Source organism: Eublepharis macularius, chromosome 3, assembly GCF_028583425.1.
Source record: "Eublepharis macularius isolate TG4126 chromosome 3, MPM_Emac_v1.0, whole genome shotgun sequence".
NCBI lineage: Eukaryota > Metazoa > Chordata > Lepidosauria > Squamata > Eublepharidae > Eublepharis > Eublepharis macularius.
This window is the reverse complement of record NC_072792.1, coordinates 47,369,293-47,387,919: the sequence shown is the minus strand read 5'-3', so window position 1 is coordinate 47,387,919 and position 18,627 is coordinate 47,369,293. Positions and strand designations below refer to the sequence as shown.

The 18,627-nt window shown below is 41.1% G+C and overlaps 1 protein-coding gene across 1 annotated transcript in view; it reads left to right on the top strand.

Moving 5' to 3' along the window:
- The window catches only part of RASA3 (RAS p21 protein activator 3), a 187,561-nt gene that overhangs the window by 163,711 nt on the left and 5,223 nt on the right, over positions 1-18,627 (top strand). The window contains exons 15-22 of the mRNA XM_054974731.1: positions 815-921; positions 1,889-1,966; positions 3,981-4,058; positions 5,724-5,797; positions 12,110-12,216; positions 13,440-13,522; positions 15,357-15,565; positions 17,876-17,979. Of these exons, the coding sequence (XP_054830706.1) occupies positions 815-921; positions 1,889-1,966; positions 3,981-4,058; positions 5,724-5,797; positions 12,110-12,216; positions 13,440-13,522; positions 15,357-15,565; positions 17,876-17,979 (840 nt within the window). The remainder of the gene's footprint in view (positions 1-814; positions 922-1,888; positions 1,967-3,980; positions 4,059-5,723; positions 5,798-12,109; positions 12,217-13,439; positions 13,523-15,356; positions 15,566-17,875; positions 17,980-18,627) is intronic.

The following is an 18,627-nucleotide window of genomic DNA, read 5'->3' as shown; positions in this document are numbered from 1 at the left end:
GATGAGGCAAGACTTCTCATTGCAGAAGCCATGCTGATTTTTCCTCAGCAGATAATCTTCCATCTAGTACCTGTATGACCACAGACTTTGGAATTTATGAGTGAAATCGGAAGAAAACAGAATGAGCCTCTTTAATTTGAAAGGAGGTTAACAGTGTGCTCTATGGATTGGATCCAGTGATCCATCAGTGGAAGGGATTCATCACAAGTATTCCCAGCTTTCTCCTGCCCCCAGCAGCGCCTGTTGCAGGAAAGTTGATAAGAACCACATGAACAATAGCTATGCAGGTCATTGGACTGAAGTAAAGAGGGGGAAGGAGCAAAATTGCCCTTCCTGCCTCCTTCATCACTGCACCCCACCAACCTGCATGGATATTTTCTTTGAATTTCATAGAAACTCGAAGGAAGTATAGAAGGCACAGGGATGTGGAGTTTGAAAAGAGAATTAAATTCAGGCTTAATTTGTCCAGGGCTTACCAGGATTTGGTTCCAGAACCTGATTTGGAATAAGTCTGTTGCTGAGCAATTGTAGTTACTTAACCTCGTCACTGAACAATTACATTCTCAGCAGTTAGATGTCTACAGAAGTAGCAGAACTAGTAGCTCATTTGGGCACAGCATAATTGTGAGCTCTGCAAGGTGGCTCTTTTATTTGTGAAGTGTTGTGTGTGTGTTTGCTGTGCACTGGAAACCTCATGAACTCACTGGAGCCTGCATGAAAGCACTGACCCATTCTTCTTTTTCACTGTTGCTTTGATTTTTTTTAAGAGTGGAATTTATGATTGGTGGCTTGTTGTTCTCTTTTTGATTTGCAGGTGACCTAGATGTTAGGTACACAGCTGTAAGCAGTTTTATTTTCCTGAGATTCTTTGCTCCTGCAATTCTTTCTCCAAACCTCTTCCACCTTACACCACATCATCCAGTAAGTCTTCTTCTGCCTAATACAAAAGTATTCATATCTGCATATGGCTGTGATTTTGTCTCCTTGTAGTTCTGGGCCTTGTCACTCCTCATTTCCTCTCATCCACTCTTTTGGCCTTAGTCCAGCAATACTAACTGGGTAGCCACATGTGGCTCTTTGATATGCCTCCTGTGGCTCTTCTCAGTATTGCTCCTGAAACACGGGGCAGGTGAGCAGGCAAGGCCCTGACCCACTGAAGCTTATAGTTCACATTGAAACAGTTTTTGCCAGAAGAAGAGGTAACTTGCGAGCATTCCTGAGGTGCAGAACTCATGCCAGAGATGGGAGTAAATGTGGCTCTTTTGATCGATGGTAAATGTGAACAAGCTGTAGAGGGAGTACTACTGCTGTAGTCTGTGGGGCAGTAATTCATAGGTAAATGTGTTCCTGCCTATTGAAGTGTTCTCAGTCAATAGGCAGCAACTATTTAGCTAGTGTGAGCCGTATTTTGTTTTTAAAGACATCTTTGAGCCTTGCACATGATTTTGCCATGTGTTAATGTGAGGTGGATGCATGGGTTGAAAGGTAGAAGAGATCTATCTTGAGAGTATAGGCAAGAAGAAGGGAGATGGTGCTGAAAATCAGAGGCAGCAAGGATGAAAAAAGTGGTGAGAACCACAGAGGGGGTTATTTATTTATTTAAAAAGTTATTTATTAATTAAAATAAATTTCCTTAGATATTGCTCTGAGGTGTAAAGCATTAAGTTAGCAAATGGCACAGACTGTAATCTGCTTCTGCAAGGGAGCTGGAAAAGCTGGAGAATAAGAGTGGATGCAGGTGCCTGCATGCCCTGTCCTCATATCACTCACTGTGCACCCCTCCAGCTGCAAGTGGAACATCCGGGGGGGAAATCATAGTTAGAGCCCTGTGCCCATACCTGCCTATATCCTAGCTATTTTACAATGGTCCTTTTCTCTCTTTTTTTAGGATCCACAGACCTCAAGAACGTTGACGCTTATATCCAAGACTATACAAACGCTAGGCAGCTTATCAAAATCTAAATCTGTAAGAATTTTAAATTCTCTTTCCCTTTCCTGGTACTCTTTGGGAAAATAGTGGTTCTTTTGCTGCATACAGTTTGAACTGTGTGTAATCATTGAATGCATAAGGCACAATCCTTCCCTCCCTGTAAACAGTGTCCTGAGGCGACCCTGTAGATTAACAGCTCACCCCCTGCCATCTGCACACAGGCGCTCTACTGCCATTTGTTACAACTATTATATTTTACAAAGAGTTCAGTACAGTGTACGTGGCTCCTTCCTTCTCTGCTATATTTTCACAACAATGCTGTGAGGTATGCTAGGCTGACTAGCCCAAGGATCCTAATAAGCTTCATGGCTTATTTATAGCCATGAAGCTTATTTATAGCCAACCCTCCTCAGCCCTAATATGTTTGAACTTTGAAGTCCTTTCTATGCCTCCTAAATCACATCTAGCCCTTTGCTTGTGGGAGTCCCATAGCCTTCAGAATTCACATCCATGGACTGGTGAGAGGGCATTTAGAATATTTGTTTTTCATTGAGTAGGAGGAAGGAAGATAATAGTACCTGGGTTAAAGTAAACATTAGTAAGCCATAATTCCTTTAAAATTATTTTTACAATGGTTTTAAACTGCATAGTACACTTTAAAAATGTAAATGTAACACAAAGCTACAGGTTCAGATATTCGGAAAGTACAAGCAGGAGACCCATGAAGACATGCAGGGGGGAAATCAGATCCTTCTCCCCATACTCTCTCTGCTTTCCCTCCTTTCCTCCCCCTCAAATAGACTACGAACCTCAAAGATGGTGCCTAGAGTTCTCCCAGAATTACAATTGATACCCAGACAATAAAGATCAGTTCCCTTGGAGGAAATAGCAGCTTAAGGGTGGACTCTTATCGTGTCACATCCCTACTGAGGAACCCTCCAATCCCTACCCCACACTCCACCCTCCTCAGGCACTACCCCCAAGTCTCCAGGAGTTTCCCAAGCCAGAAGTGGCAACCCTCACCTCATAGCTCCTGCAGTTTTTCCCCTTTCCCTTCTTCTTTCCATCCTTCCACCCACCATTTCCTCCCTTTTGCTTCATTTTTCTTTACTCCCTCTCACTACTCTAGCTTTACCCTTTCTTGTCCCTCACGTCTGCTGACTCTCCTTTTTATCAACAACTCATCTCCAGTTTCTGGAAACATGGTAGACATTTGGGGTTATCTAAGCATCCATAGATTTGTAGGCACTCTGACATGGCTACCAAGGTCTCATGAGGTAATCTCCCAAGGTCTCTGCATACAACTTTTAAAATTTTCGTTTTCCTGCCTTTATTTTTTTTAATTAAGATTTTTTTTTCTCTGCACAACTGGGGGGAGGAATTCCCTTGTCTTTCCCTAGCCTTATTAAGTAGAGTTTTTGATCCACATTCTTGAGCCAGGTTCAGAATTAGATAGATGACCTATGATCCATTGATTCTCTGGACTAGTAAAAGGAATGTCTGAGAAGAGGCTTGCATAACCTCTTTCTGTAGCCAGCCATGACTGGAGTTTGCTTTTATTGTGTGTGGATTATATGAGAGAATGGACACTAGCGTACTTAATGTGGTGGAGCCCTAAAGAAGTACAATTGGTATGAGAAAGCTACAACCTTGGTGAGAAAAAGGTCACTCACACCCACACAGATTGATTATGAGAATTAGTTTTGAATTTGGTCATAAATTTGCTTGTGGATTGTACCCTTCATCTCCTCTACCACCCTCTTGCACTTATTGTCAGTTTAGAATGAATGGCTGTTTTTGAGAAAATAGAAGTTGAACTGTATCCAGCCTTTAAAAGGAAATACCTTGATATGTGGGCTTGGCATGTGAACCCATTGTAAATACCATTGCAATTTAATCTACATGGAAACAGCTTCTAGCTTCTTTTCAACATTGAGAAATATGTGTTCATGAATGAGCAAGTCTTAATTTTCTGCTGACTTTAGTATTCTGGCCTTCTGTATAAGTTGTCATGTTTCAGCATAAATATCTACTGGTGGTTGCATTTCAGGCCAGTTTCAAGGAATCTTATATGGCCACATTTTATGACAACTTTAATGAGCAGAAATATGCAGATGCAGTAAAAAATGTAAGTAATAGCAATGTTTTGTGTACTTGCATGGCATGAGGGATCCCTCCGTCTGCAGCAGCCTCTCCTCAGTTCTGCTCGCTAGGCGTGAACACCCTTCCACTTTGGCAAGGCCTTTTATCCCTTCTTCTCAAGCACCACCCCCCTACATCCATATTGGTGCAATTTCCCCCTCCAAATCCCCTGTTAATCAGTCACAGGGTCCAAAGGGGACCTGGGAAATGTAGGCCCTATAGTCACTCTAGTACAGGTTTCCCTGGAGCCACTATGTAGGCCCAGATTCATAACAGTAGCCTTGTAGGATAAAATGTGTAAAGTAGGGTTGCTAGTCCCTGCTGGGGGTGAGGGATCCCCTGCTCCTACCCCCTGCCCTCGCTTACCTGGCCAGCGGGGGAGAAACACGCCTCCCGGGGGCACACTCCTGGGCAGTGCTGCGTGCTCTCATATCAGGCCAGAATGAGCCACTGCAGAGCACGGTAGCACTCTCGCACTGCATAGCGGCCCAATTCAGCCCTGTACAATGATGTCACTTCCCAGAAGTGATGTCATTGTGTGGGCAGGGAATGTGCGCGTGAGGAAAAAGTGGGGAAGGTAAGTGCAAGGTCTCCCGCCTCCTGCTTGGAGGGCAGGAGGACCTGGCAACCCTAGTCAAGTGCTGTTAAGTTGCAGCTGACTTATGGCAATACTTGCTGGGGTTTTCAAGGCAAGAGACTAACAGAGGTGGTTTGCTGTTGCCTGCCTCTGCATATGGACCCTGGTCTTTCTTTTGTGGTCTCCCATCCAAGTACTTGACTCCATAATGGTGGCCACATCCTCCAGCTCACAAAATCTGGGTAGGGCTGTTAATTATAGGGCATTTTGGATGTCTTTCATTCATAGGATCGCCATAAGTCAGAAGCAACTTGACATCACACATCCAAGTACTAACCCATGCTGGCCCTTAGCTTCCAAGATCTGACATGATCGAGCTAGTCTGGGCCATCCAGGTCAGTGCAGCCTTGTAAGGTAGGCCAGTATTATCCTCATGCTACAGATTGGACTTGCATCTTGTGAGTTTGTAGCTCAGATGAGATTTGAATCTACAACTTGTGGATCACTACTTGCTGGCTGCCCGTAAAAAAAGTGAAAATGAAGCATGCTAAAGGGTAGCTAACAAGACACTGTGTAAAAACAAGAGTGGTTGTGACCAGAGCCCTCTTGAGGTAAAAGTTTAAGGTAAGGAGGAGTTGTAATGAGGGTCCAAGGCAGGTTAAAACAAAATCATTCCATTTATATTCCCTGACCAACATATAGAACCATTGTTTGGACAGCAGCAAAAGAATATCTAAAATATCTGGAGTCAGGGGAGGGGCAGAGTTATATTTGCATGCGCTTTTCTTTGTGAATTTGCCAGAGCTGCAGGTATGATTTATGGATCAAAGACATGTGGGGCCCACCATATCATCCACCAAAAGTCCTTTATCTCATTTAATCAGGACATAGAACTTTAGATTTGAATTACTTGTATGTAATTCTTTCTGTGTTATTTTTCTTCTCATAGTGAGTAAACTAGTTAAAAATCTTAAAGCCCTTTTGCGTTTCCTTCGTTCTTTATCAGTTATTCCATCAAGTAACAATCATGGGAGTTAACCCCTGATTTCACACTTATGCATTATCTTTTCCAAGTTTTTAGAACTGATTTCATCATCTGGAAGAAAAGATCACAAGAGCATAGAGCAACCTATACTACTTAAAGAAGGGTGAGTATACAATCAAAATGTTACCCACATACTAAATATAAATGGTGCAGTATCTGAGGAATGCTATGCACTAATTGATCACTTGGAAGAGGAAATATAGAAATTATAATTTTAACAATTGCAGAGGCTACCAAATTGGAAGAGGTTACATCAATCCTAGGAGTATGTGACCACAATTCAAAATAAAGTATGCTAGCTTTCATCAGCAAGTTTTTTTTTAAAAAAACTATAAATAAAATTGGTTTGTGGTAGAAATTCTGCATGCTTCTAACTGTAATAATTTGAATAACGAATTTGTGCTGCTTTTTAAAGTTATCTATATTGTCTTTCTTTTGTTTTTAAAAATGCATTTTTATAATTTCACAAACATCCCCTCTAATTCTTAAATGTGTCATTTCTGCGTCTGTCATTCTTTTGCTGCTGTCTGATTTTTTTTCTGTCTCTTCTTGCTTGGCCTGCTGTGTTAAGGACTCTTAAACTAACAGTAAAGAAAGTTGATAATAGTTCACGCAGGTAAGAGGGTAAGAGCAGTTGGTTCTTTGCCATAGTGACCAGCCTGTGGTGCACCCTCCCTTCATATCCAGCGAGGACATGTTTGCTTTGGAGAGAGGAAATTAGCTGCGGTTAATATTCATGCTGGGTGTCTGGAAAACAGATGGGGATGTGTTGATATACTGCAAGTTCTACTTCAGCTAATGAGCATGTACAAGTGTTCATGTCTGTGTTTACTCTTCAGGCAGGTGCCCCTCATGTAAGTGCTTTTAACATTTAGTTTCAAATTCTTAAAAACACCATTTAAATGGTTACAGTGCTCCATGCATTACTAATTCCAGTTTTAATTAGTTTCATAATTCTCAGGGCTAAGAGATTGGATTCATTAAAGGGCAGGGGTTGACACAGCTATACTTTGGATTCCTTAATTTAATTTAATTTTATCCGCCCTCCGCACAAGTGAACATAAGCAAAGCCATGTTGGATCAGGCCAGTGGCCCATCCAGTCCAACATTCTGTCACACACAGTGGCTAGAAATCCAGTGCCATCTAAAGGACTGTCAGTGAGGCCAGGACACCAGAAGCCCTCCCACTGCCTTCCTTCCAGCACCAAGACAACAGAGCACCACCTCCCCACAAAGAGAATACCATCTATCTCCTGTGGCTAATAGCCACTGATGGACCTCTGCTCCATATATTTGTCCAGTCCCCTCTTGAAGCTGGCAATGCTTGTAGCTGCCACCACCTCCTGTGGCAACGAATTCCATGTGTTTATCACCCTTTGTGTAAAGTAGTATTTTCTTCTATCTGTTCTAACCCGACTGCTCAATAATTTCATAGAGTGCCCACGAGTTCTTGTATTGTGAGAAAGGGAGAAAAACACATCTTTCTCTACCTTCTCTAACCCGTGCATTATCTTGTAAACCTCTATCATGTCTCCCCTCAGTCGTCTTTTCTCCAGGCTAAAGAGCCCCAAGCGCCTCAATCTTTCCTCATAGGGAAAGTGTTCCAACCCTTTAATCATTTTAGTTGCCCTTCTCTGTACTTTTTCCAGTGCTATGATATCTTTTTTAAGGTGTGGTGACCAGAACTGTACACAGTACTCCAAATGAGGCCTCACCATCAATTTATACAGAGGCATTATGATACCGGCTGATTTGTTTTCAATCCCTTTCCTAATAACCCCTAGCATAGCATTAGCTTTTTTTATGGCAGTCGCACACTGTGCTGACGTTTTTAGTGAGTTATCTATCATGACTCCAAGATCTCTCTCTTGGTCAGTCTCCGCCAGTTCAGACCCCATCAACTTGTATTTATATTTTGGATTTTTGGTTCCAATGTGCATTACTTTGCACTTGGCTACATTGAACCTCATTTGCCACATGGATGCCCACTCTTCTAGCCTCGACAGATCCCTTTGGAGTGCCTCACAATCCTCTCTGGCTTTCACCACCCTGAACAATTTTGTGTCATCTGCAAATTTAGCCACTTCACTGCTTAATCCCAATTCCAAATCATTAATAAACAAGTTAAAAAGCATTGGACCCAATACCGACCCCTGTGGCACCCCACTGCTCACCACCCTCCACTGTGAGAAGTGCCCGTTTATACTCACTCTCTGTTTCCTATTAATTAGCCAGTTTTCGATCCACAAGAGGACTTGGCCCTTTATCCCATAGCTACTGAGCTTACTTAGGAGCCTTTGATGAGGAACTTTGTCAAAAGCTTTCTGGAAGTCAAGATAAACAATATCTATCGGGTCTCCCTTGTCCACTTGTTTGTTCACTCCCTCAAAGAACTCTAACAGATTGGTGAGACGAGATCTTCCCTTACAGAACCCATGCTGAGTTTTCCTCATCAGCTTTTGGTCATCAATGTGCCCACTAATTTTATTTTTGATAATAGTTTCCACCAACTTACCCGGTATTGACGTCAGGCTGACTGGCCTGTAATTTCCCGGATCTCCCCTGGAACCTTTTTTAAAGATGGGGACAACATTAGCTACCTTCCAGTCCTCAGGAACAGATGCAGAGTTTAATGACAGATTACATATTTTTGTGAGGAGATCTACAAGTTTACACTTGAGTTCTTTCAGAACTCTTGGATGTATGCCATCTGGGCCCGGTGATTTATCAGTTTTTAAATTATCTAGCAGTCGCATAACCTCCTCTCTCGTCACCTCAATGTGACTCAGGTCTTTCAAAACCCCTCCCAAAGTCAGTGCATCCGGAGTGGGCATGCACTTCTTATCTTCCACAGTGAAGACAGAAGCAAAGAACGCATTCAGCTTCTCGGCCATTTCCCTATCACCCTTTAGTAATCCTTTTACGCCTTGGTCATCCAAGGGCCCCACTGCCTCCCTAGCTGGTTTCCTACTTCTAATATATGTAAAGAATTGTTTATTGTTTTTCTTTATGTTCTTTGCAATATGCTCCTCATATTCCCTTTTTGCCTGTCTGATCACAGACTTGCACTTTTTTTGCCACAACTTATGCTGTGGGCTCAGGGCAGGTTACAACACTATAGTAACAATAAAATAATTTAAAATACAGTACATAGAAGTAAAAACAGTCACATTATCAAGTTAAAACAGGTTGACTATCATTGTTCACAATACACCGCATCATCGCTCGAGATGTGATGGATTAGGGCAGGCAGAAGATATATGATTCCAATAACAGGTGTATCACAGATCCTTGTAGAATAATTGCTTGGGTAGTGACTGAGTATAGTTTATGTGTGTCTTCCCCCACCCCTTAGCCAGTGATTCAGCCTCTTTCTCTGTCCACTCCAAAGGCCAATAATTCTCTGTGCTAGAAAGCCAAGCCATGTGATGCTTGTGATATTTGTGGTCTTGCTTGTTGCTGCAATGCTGGCACTGAGAAGGCTCGGAGACACTCAGCAAATAGCTTCTTGTCTATCTGATTCTTTTCAAAGAGTAAAGGGGAGGGGGAACCCACCACTTGCTCTCACCATTCCTTTGTTTCTCCCAAGGACATTCATGTAGTACCTTTGTGAAAATCTCAGCCTCCGTTCAAACTTTCCTCTATAACAGGGGGATTGGCTTCTGTCAGTTATTCCATCACACAGTTTTAAGTGTTTTTAGATGTTAGGAAATAAAAAGCCTTAAAGTATTTGTCTCTGAATATGTTTTAATTTCATTGAGAAAATACAGGAGATGGTAAAAAGCAAGCAGAGATCCACAGCTGTTCTCAAGGATATAGAAGGAACCACTAGAAAGATGACAGATTTTTACAGAAATCCTGTATGTACTTTTAACATGTTAAGATAAAGGTCCTCTTAGGTCAGGTTGCCTCAGCAGCAGGCTAGCACTCCCAGTTCTTGGGTCTCTTCTAACCTAGAAGTCTACATAGGGCTGTGTTCTTTGCTCTTACTGTGTGATTTTACCATTTTACCTGCAGCTAGTTAAAGTGGACAGATGCATCTAGGGAAGCGTGTACAAGCCTGCCACCTCCACCTTTGGGTCAGTCTTTATCCTGTGAGAGTTCGCTACCCCGGTGCTCCACTGGCTTTTGGCAGCTTTCTGAGCACAATTCATAGTACTCTTTTTTAAAAACTTGAAATCCTTCATCTACTGTGCATAACTTGTGAGTTGCCCTTCAATGATCCAGAGCTTCACAAGATTGTCTCCAATTATAACATTCCCTCTCAAACTTCCCAAACTCTGACTGCCGTCTCTACCCTCTTCTTAGCATTTTCTAGAAATGCTTTAAAATTTCCGTTTTTGTCTAGGTTTTGGTAGCCAATGTACTGTTAGCATCATTGAATGTATTCTGAAAAAGCAGGATACAGATTTTTAAATAACTAAACCCCAAGATTTAGCTGATACTTGGAGCCAGGAGCTTTGGTGAAAGTTTTTTTCTGGATATCTACTTAAGTGTTTATTTTATGTAACTGGATTTTAAATTTATGACACCCTGAATCTGAGTTAAAGCATTTAAAAATAATGCTAATAAAATCTGATCCTTGTTGCAAGAGTTAAGAGGGGAAATAGTAGCCCGCCTGATCCCCTCTGCCCTAGAGTCATGTTTTCATGACTCTCCTTCTGCTAAAGCAGATCCATTTAAAGAATATTGTTTGTCAGGTGACATACTAAGCAATGGTACATTCTTTTAAGACAAGTCCATCAAAGTCAATACACTTAGAAAGGTGCAACTCTGCATAGGACTGCACAGTCAGAAAATTTTGGGTGATTGCTTTAGTGTATAACTGCACATGGCGTGATGGTTTTTCTTTGTGCAGAATGCAACCACGAGGGCTGTGGTTTTTAAGGGAGAGGGCAACTGGTTGGTGGGAGAAGCTCTTTCTGCTTTATTTCATTTTCCTGCTTACTCTGTTTTCCTACTAAAATCACCACCTGTAAACTGATTTGGTCTACTGGAGAAAGTTTACAGATAGATTAAATTTTCCCTAGTTGAGACAGAAGTAGTTTGGAGGTGGCAGTTGGGCATATATTATTCCCTTCTCGTCCCCTGTACCAGTTTTTCCCATTAAATGGTTCCAGCCTCAGAGTGGAAGTTAGAACACAATCAAATTTGTGCTCTTTACTGAACATTTTTGTGCCATATGTTGTGGTTATGTTCATTGTTTCTTTTTCCTTGCTTTGTCCACTATCATTTTGTAACTCTGCTGTTCTTCACTTGAAAATTCTGTGTGACTCCTTATGAGATAAAAACTGATTGTGCGACAAGTGTGGGGGTTGGTGCTTCGTTTTGTTTTGTTTTTACAAACTGTCTCCCTCTAGTACAGCTGTTAGTGAAATTCTACACCAGAGTTTGTGTACATTTAAAAAGACTACAGTTTTCTTTAACCCCCATTAAAGTCTGGAGATAAATTCAGAGTTCAGCACTTGTTCATTTTTCGATGGACCAAATTACAGTAGCCTCAGTTTAGTCATTTTAACTTCCAGGGAGAATTCAGGCTTGATTTGATCTAGAATCCATTTACTTGTTTATTTGGTGGTCCATTGTATCCATAAAACTCTCCTTTAACATCACATTTCAAATAAATCAATTTTCTTCCTGTCACCTTTCTTCATTGTCCAACCTTCACATCCATACGTAGGAATGGGAGATGCCACAGTATGAATTACCTTGATCTTGGTCTCCAGAGAGACCGACCTTCCTTTCAGATTCCTCCATGGCTGGTCTTCACGTCTCAGTCTGCTTCTGATTTCTTGGCTTAGTCCTCTTGGTTGATGGTTGAGTCAAGAAACGGAAAATCTTTGACAACTTCAATTTCTTCATTGCCCGCCTGAAAGCTATGTAATTCCTCAGTAGTCATTACTTTTGTCTTTTTGATGTTCAGCTGTAATTCTGCTTTGGCACTTTCTCTTTTAACCATCATGGGTAGCTATTTGAAGTCTTTACTATTTTCTGCCAGTAACGTGGTGTCATCTACATATTTCATATCGTTAGTTTTATCACCTCTATGTATCACATGTTTAAAAGATCCCCAACATCAGCATCTCCTTGCATGTGGTAGCTTTGCTTCTGTAACCCATACACAAGTTTGACATGAGGGTGCTTCCATACAAATGATCTGCTGTAAGCATTCTCGCATGATATGGTCATGTGGAGGACTCACTTACAAAACTGAGCTGCAGAATATTAGAATGCATCTTCGTAAAACAGGAGTGAATTAGCACAGGTTAACTAAATTTGTGCCACTTGCTTCTTTATCAAGATGTATTCTTGTTGTTGGATTTTACTCAGACAGGTGAACAGGGAGGACTTGTGCTCATGGCTAGGAACGCCAGTTGTGTAATGCTTCTTTCTGTGTAATGCTCATTTGCAATAGGTTCATGATCAAGAGAGCGCAAGGGAGGAAGCGATTTGGTATGAAGAACTTCAAGAAGAGATGGTTTCGACTCACTAACCATGAATTTACTTATCAGAAAAGCAAAGGTAATGAAGTTATGCCATCTGCTTCATCAGCATTTTTCTTAATATAAAAGAAGAGAGGCCTGCAGTATTCACGAGTGAGGGAAATCCCATCCATCCATGCCTCCGGTTTCTCACCACCACCACCCTTTCTCTGCCTTCCAACCCTTCTGCTGGCCAGACCCTGGAGGAGCATGAGGGTTGAAGCAGGAAATGCATCCCACACTTTCTGCTTCATTGCCTCTTGCCGCCAGGCTGCTTGGTAACGGGAGTGGAGATGGATGGAAAAGTTTGTTCCCAGCATGCTTCTACATCAGCAACTGGGTAGCAATAGTTGGAGGCTTTGAAGCACCAAGTGTGGGTGATGCACTTTCTGCTTCAACCCTCCTCGGTCATGTCCAGCACCCAGCCAATCGATGACTGCGTTGCCAGTTCCATGCATATGCTCAGGATGTGTGGGCAGTCATGTGGAACTTGCAGGACAAACAGCAACCCCTGCTACCAATTTTTTTACTGTCCCAAAGTGGCACGGGATTGAAGGGAGGGAAAGCTGAATCCCCTCCTGCTGCCCCATCATCTTCCACAACTGATTTCCTCCCCGCTTTCCCAACAGTTCTGAAGGAAAGTCCCTGTCAGTCATGAAAGATGAGTTGGGTTAGAGAACCTTCCAGCCCAACTCATGTATCACATTTCATGTCATAAGACACCTAGAGGTTCTCATGGGTTGGCAGAAAATCGTCATTCTTTGTACATGGCTCCATTTTGTGGATTTTTTAAATTCTCATTCTAGCGCCTACACTCTGGTTTCTCTTCAGATTGCATAAATCTTTCACATTTTAGGGCCTGGGGTCAGAATTAGATATGTGGATTTTTTTTTCCAAAACAGAAAAAATGCTTTAAGAAACAATTAACTTTTCAAAGACAGTAATTATTTTAAGATTTTAATGACAGGAAATTCAGTAGTGATATAATATGCTCTCTTTATGCCATATGGAATGCTTCTACATAATATATATAGAATACAAACTACTTTCAATGTATTTTCAGTGTTGTATAATATGCAGTTTCTTTAGGTCTTTTGTGTCTTTATTTTGACGGTATTTGGAATGACTTAAAATTAACACTACTGAGTGTGCCCTTTAAAACAGGAGGTCTGAGTTTCTTCCTTGCCATTCTACTTAGCTCGTTTGATAGTCATAGGATGAGCATTTAAAATGATATTCTTTTGATCTGATTCCTTCCTGCAGGTGATCATCCGCTGTGTAGCATTCCAATTGAAAACATTCTGGCAGTAGAAAAATTGGAGGAGGAGTCATTCAAAATGAAAAATGTAAGCAGATTTTCTCTCTATGTTATTTTCAAGAACTATTTTTATTACCCATTTATAGTCATTTCTTAAAAATAGATGGTTCACAAACATCCACAGAGCTGTTTTAAATATCATTGTAAAACAGCTTTGCATGCTGTGGGAAATGAATAGGAATTCAGTTATTTGCAGCATATTTTGAGTCATTCTTGCTCAATAATGACTTACTAGATTCTGGATAGTTGTTTCTTTCAGTTACATCTTATAACCACAATGTCTGTTTGCTTCTGGGAAAATTATATTGGATCATCTTTGAAGCATGGGGCTGCACAATGTACATCAGATTTTTGTTTTGGGTAACTGTGAAGAATACTTACGGAAGTGTCTCCTTGCAGTGCTTGGATTGAATTTGTAAAGGGATCATAATTGCAAAAAAGTGATGCGGATAGTATTTTTGTCGTGTGTGTATGTGTGGAACTGGCTCCTGCATCTTCAGAAAATATGCAGAAACTTTGCTGTTAGACCAGCCACTAAGCCTCAAGCTACACTTACTAGTGTTAGACTAGTGGTATCTGAAGAAGTGATCTGTGGCTCATGAAAGCTCATACCACTAATTATGTTAATCTTATAGGTGCTACTGGACTATTGCTCTTTTCCACTAGTGCTAGACTGACAGTGCCATCCTAGATAGAGTTGCACCCTCCTAAGCCCATGGACTCAGAAGAGTGTAACTAATTAGAATGGTGCTGCAATTTGCTTAGGACACAGCTGCATATAAAGCAGAGGATGCTGAGCTTGGTTTTGTTTTTAGTTTTTAAGGCAAAAGGGGCACATGTGAGGTGGGTGGTTCTAAATCCTTCCCTCTGCCCCTGCCTGCAGTTGTCCATCTCTGCAATGTCTTGCTTGATATCACTTTTCCTCCAGCTGGGCTTTGCATACTGGAAGGGTGCCCAGCTAAGAGAGAAGCATCTGGACAGAGAGGTTCTGAAGCAGACATGGGGGCAGGGAGCTCAGCTCCCCTCACTCTTTTTTGCATTAGAAATTGGAACCACTCCCCCTGCCCCCAGACACCCTCTATTTTATACCTAGACTTAAAGAAATGGGACTGCCATTATTGCATGTAGTTTGAGTCACTATAAGGATATCAGCTATCTGGTATTTTGGGGGGCTGTCTGGGAAAAACATGCCCCAAATACTGGATACATGGCCCCTCCCCTCCCCCTTGCTCCATCACCCTTGACCAGCCTAGCCCCCCAGCCTCCTACGCAGCACTGGCAGCAGTGGCCAGCCAGCCCGGGCACCCAGAAGTGGGTCAACATGATTATGTCACTTCAGCTAGTGACATCATTGCACTGTATAGAAGTGCTTGTGTGCTGTGCATGCAAAAGTTTTTAAAAAACAGGTCAGTGCTTTCGCTCCCCCTCCCCCTATTCCAGTCCCCATCTAGCCACTCTAGGTCCAGTCCAAGTTCAGCATTCTAGTTATAGATCATGTTTTATGTGTTTTTACAAGGTCTATATCAGGGAATCCAAGGCTTGAACTGGAAATCTCATGATCTGAGATTGAAGCCTAACCTGGGGACCTAAAGAACTCATTCGGGCTTTTCTGTAAGATTCAAGTCCAGTAGCACCTTAAAAACCAAACCGATTTCCAGGGTATGAGCTTTTGAGAGACAAAGGAGCTTTGAGTCTTGAAAAGCTCATACCCTGAAAACCTACTTGGTCTTTAAGGTGCTACTAGACCCGAATCTTGCTCTTCTACTGCAGACCAACATGACGACCCACGTGAAGCAGGTTTTTCTGTGTGAACGTTCAATTTTAAATGATTGATTGTTATTCCTCATCTCTGTACTTTTCAGATGTTTCAAGTTATTCAGCCTGAAAGAGTCCTGTACATCCAAGCAAATAACTGTGTCGAGGCCAAGGACTGGATTGATATCCTTACCAAAGTTAGCCAGTGTAACAAGAAACGTCTCACTGTCTATCACCCCTCTGCATACCTTAATGGGCACTGGCTGTGCTGTAAAGCTACTGCAGATAATACTCCTGGCTGTACTCCCTGCACTGGGTAAGGACTTTCTAGGATGCTTCCTGTTCTAAATTTTCCTTGAAGTATATTGATGATGAAATGTGTAGCCTTCAGATCGTGAAAAAGGCTGTGAACTGATGCTAAGTGATGTGAGGGAAAACGTGTATTAATATGTATTAAAATGCTACTTAGCCATTTTCTTATTCTGGTTTTCCTCAAATCATCTGCAAAACAGCTAGTTTTTATTAGCCTTATCGCACGAGGCAGTCTTAGAAGTTTTATTCTTGCTGCAATTAATCTGTGATATTAATCTATTAGAATTAATATCTAACTAAAAACTTGTCCTCGGTTGTTCAGGCCAACAGCTTTTAATTTTTCATTTTCAATACAATATTAAGCACACACACACCCCAGAAAAAAAACCCAAATGCAGCAGGTACCATCTTGGAACTCCACTCTGTCTCAGCAAGATAACTTTTTAAAGATAGAGCCTGCTATGATACTGCATATAGCACCCCACAACTAAGAAACTATTTTTCCATTCAGTAATAATAGTTTATGCTGTTATAAAAGTTTGTGCATGTTTAATTGAGTAAGTTAACCCACATGACTGATGATTCAAACTTGAACTACAAAGAAAAAAAATATTCTTCTATAAACTTTAGCCATTTTCTAAATGATGGTAAATGGTTCATTAATTTAATACTATATTAGTAATAGAAACCCTGTTTTGCAGACCATATCTTGGCCATTTTCACATGTCTTACCGGCTCCGGTATGTTGCACAAAGCTCCCGCAAGGACAGCATCTTCCTGGTGCGATTTCGCGTGAGAACCAGGAAATTGCGCCAGGAAGACGCTGTCCTTGCAGGAGCTTTGCGCGACATACCGGAGCCAGTAAGAAGTGTGAAAACGGCCCTTGTAATATATGTATTGTTCAATTTTAGAATGCTTTTTTCATTGCATAGTTCCCATCCCCTGAGGGATGGAGGGCATATGTCCTTCAGGCATACATTATGGGGATAGCAGGATTTGAGTCTAGTGGCACCTTAGAAACCAACAAGATTTTCAGAGTATAAACTTTTGAGAGTCAAAGCTCCCTTCTTCAGGTACAGGGAGGAGTGGAGAAATCCTGAGCCGAAAGCTCTTCACTAAAGAAAAGAGCTCTGGCTCTTAAAAGCTTATAATCTGAAAATCTTGTTGGTGTCCAAGGTGTCTCTAGACTCAAATCCTGTTGCTCTACTGCAGACCAACACAGCTACTACCTACTTGAACCATTTGGGAGATAGAAATTCTTTTAAATAAATAAATATAAATAAATAATTTCACCAGATGGATAAGAGACTTTCTCCTATTGGGAAGGTTCCATTCATCAGCTTAAAATTCCCCTACATTTTAATATGTTGCAGAATAGGAACTCTGTCTCACCACCATGGGCAACTGCCTAAAAAGGCATGGCTTCACTTCCATCTCAGCGCACAATTATCACAGACTTGTGCTTAAAAATTATGTGCTATGAACAAGAATCATACTTATACAGAAAAAGATGGGTAGCTATGTTAGACTGTCCGTAGCAGTAGAAAAGAGCAAGAGTCCAGTAGCACCTATAAGACTATCAAAATTTGTGGTAGGGTATGAGCTTTCGTGAGCCTAAAGAAGTGACCTGTGAGTCACAAAAGCTCATTATCCTACCACAAATTTTGTTAGTCTTATAGGTGCCACTGGACTCTTGCTCTTTTCTACTTACAGAAGTTACACTACCAGTTGATGTTGGAGTTTCTCTGAATTACAGCATTTGTGTCACAGTATGCCTTGTGCGTCAAGGTAAAACAAGGAGACCAGTTAGAGTTGACATCTGACCTTCCCAGCGAAGCAGAATAGAAAGGTTAAAGCCCATACCCATTCACCTCCTGCATTGCTTAGAATATGCTGTGCTAATGAGACATTGCATTCCCCCATGCTTGAGTGGCCAGATTAATTGTATAGTCAGAAAGTTAGAAAGGGAACACATTGCGTCTTTGTGCTGAACGAAACCTTTAGCTTTACAGCACAGTTTGCTGAGCCACAAACTAGGAAGTTCATGTTCATTTAAACATGTAGAGCATTTGGCCTGGGGAAGGGGTGCAGATCACTGCTCTGATTTCTCAAAAAGAGAAAATATTAAGCTGTAAGGTTTATCACTTTTTGCAAAACTCCATATATAATTTAAATGGACTAAATGTTCATATTATTGTTTAATTTTGGAATCTTGTTGTTCTTTTGCAAGATAAAGATCCATGTGATCCATGTGTACCATGGCAGGAAGAAAAAAAATTGAATGCATATAACCTTTTCCTAAATGTTTCTGCAGGGGTCTACCAGCAAATATACAATTAGACATAGATGGTGACAGAGAAACTGAACGAATCTACTCCCTTTTTAATTTGTATTTGTCTAAATTGGAGAAAATGGAAGGTGAGTGTCACTTCTTTGGTCACCTGTTTTAAAAACTTCATTTTCAAGGATCTATTGCTTTGGAGAATCTGAAATGATACCTGTATATCACGCATATATAAATTACATTATGCTATTTATGTTGATAAGAAGAGTTTTGCATGGCTTATTTTCCTGTGTAATTACAACAACTTCTAGTTTTTAAATAGTTACTTTGCAAACAAAATCATACAACAGTTTATATGTGTATACAGCAAGTAGTTTGTTCAGAATTAGCCAGTAAAGGTAAATCTTAATTCAAAGTGAACAATAAATTTAGGAAATGACTGATCAAGTTCATCATTCAGATTATCGATGTATAGGCCACTCTTAACTGCACGCACATGTAAATATCTCATCAATCACTTTAGGTCCTAAAAGACATTTACTTTCAGATTCATCAATGAAATATGAGTGTTAGGCAAAAGTATTCAATGAATGTAAAAGGAGGGAAGGAACATCATATGATCACTGCATTTCTTGGCATGTTTGCAAACTATTTTGAACTACCAGTTTGCCAAACTCCAGAATCTGCTTGAGCTCAGGGGAGAGTCAGGATATCTTAAGCTTAAAATATAAATATAACTGTAGGAAGTAAGCCAGTGGTGTCAGATATATTTAAACTTACTC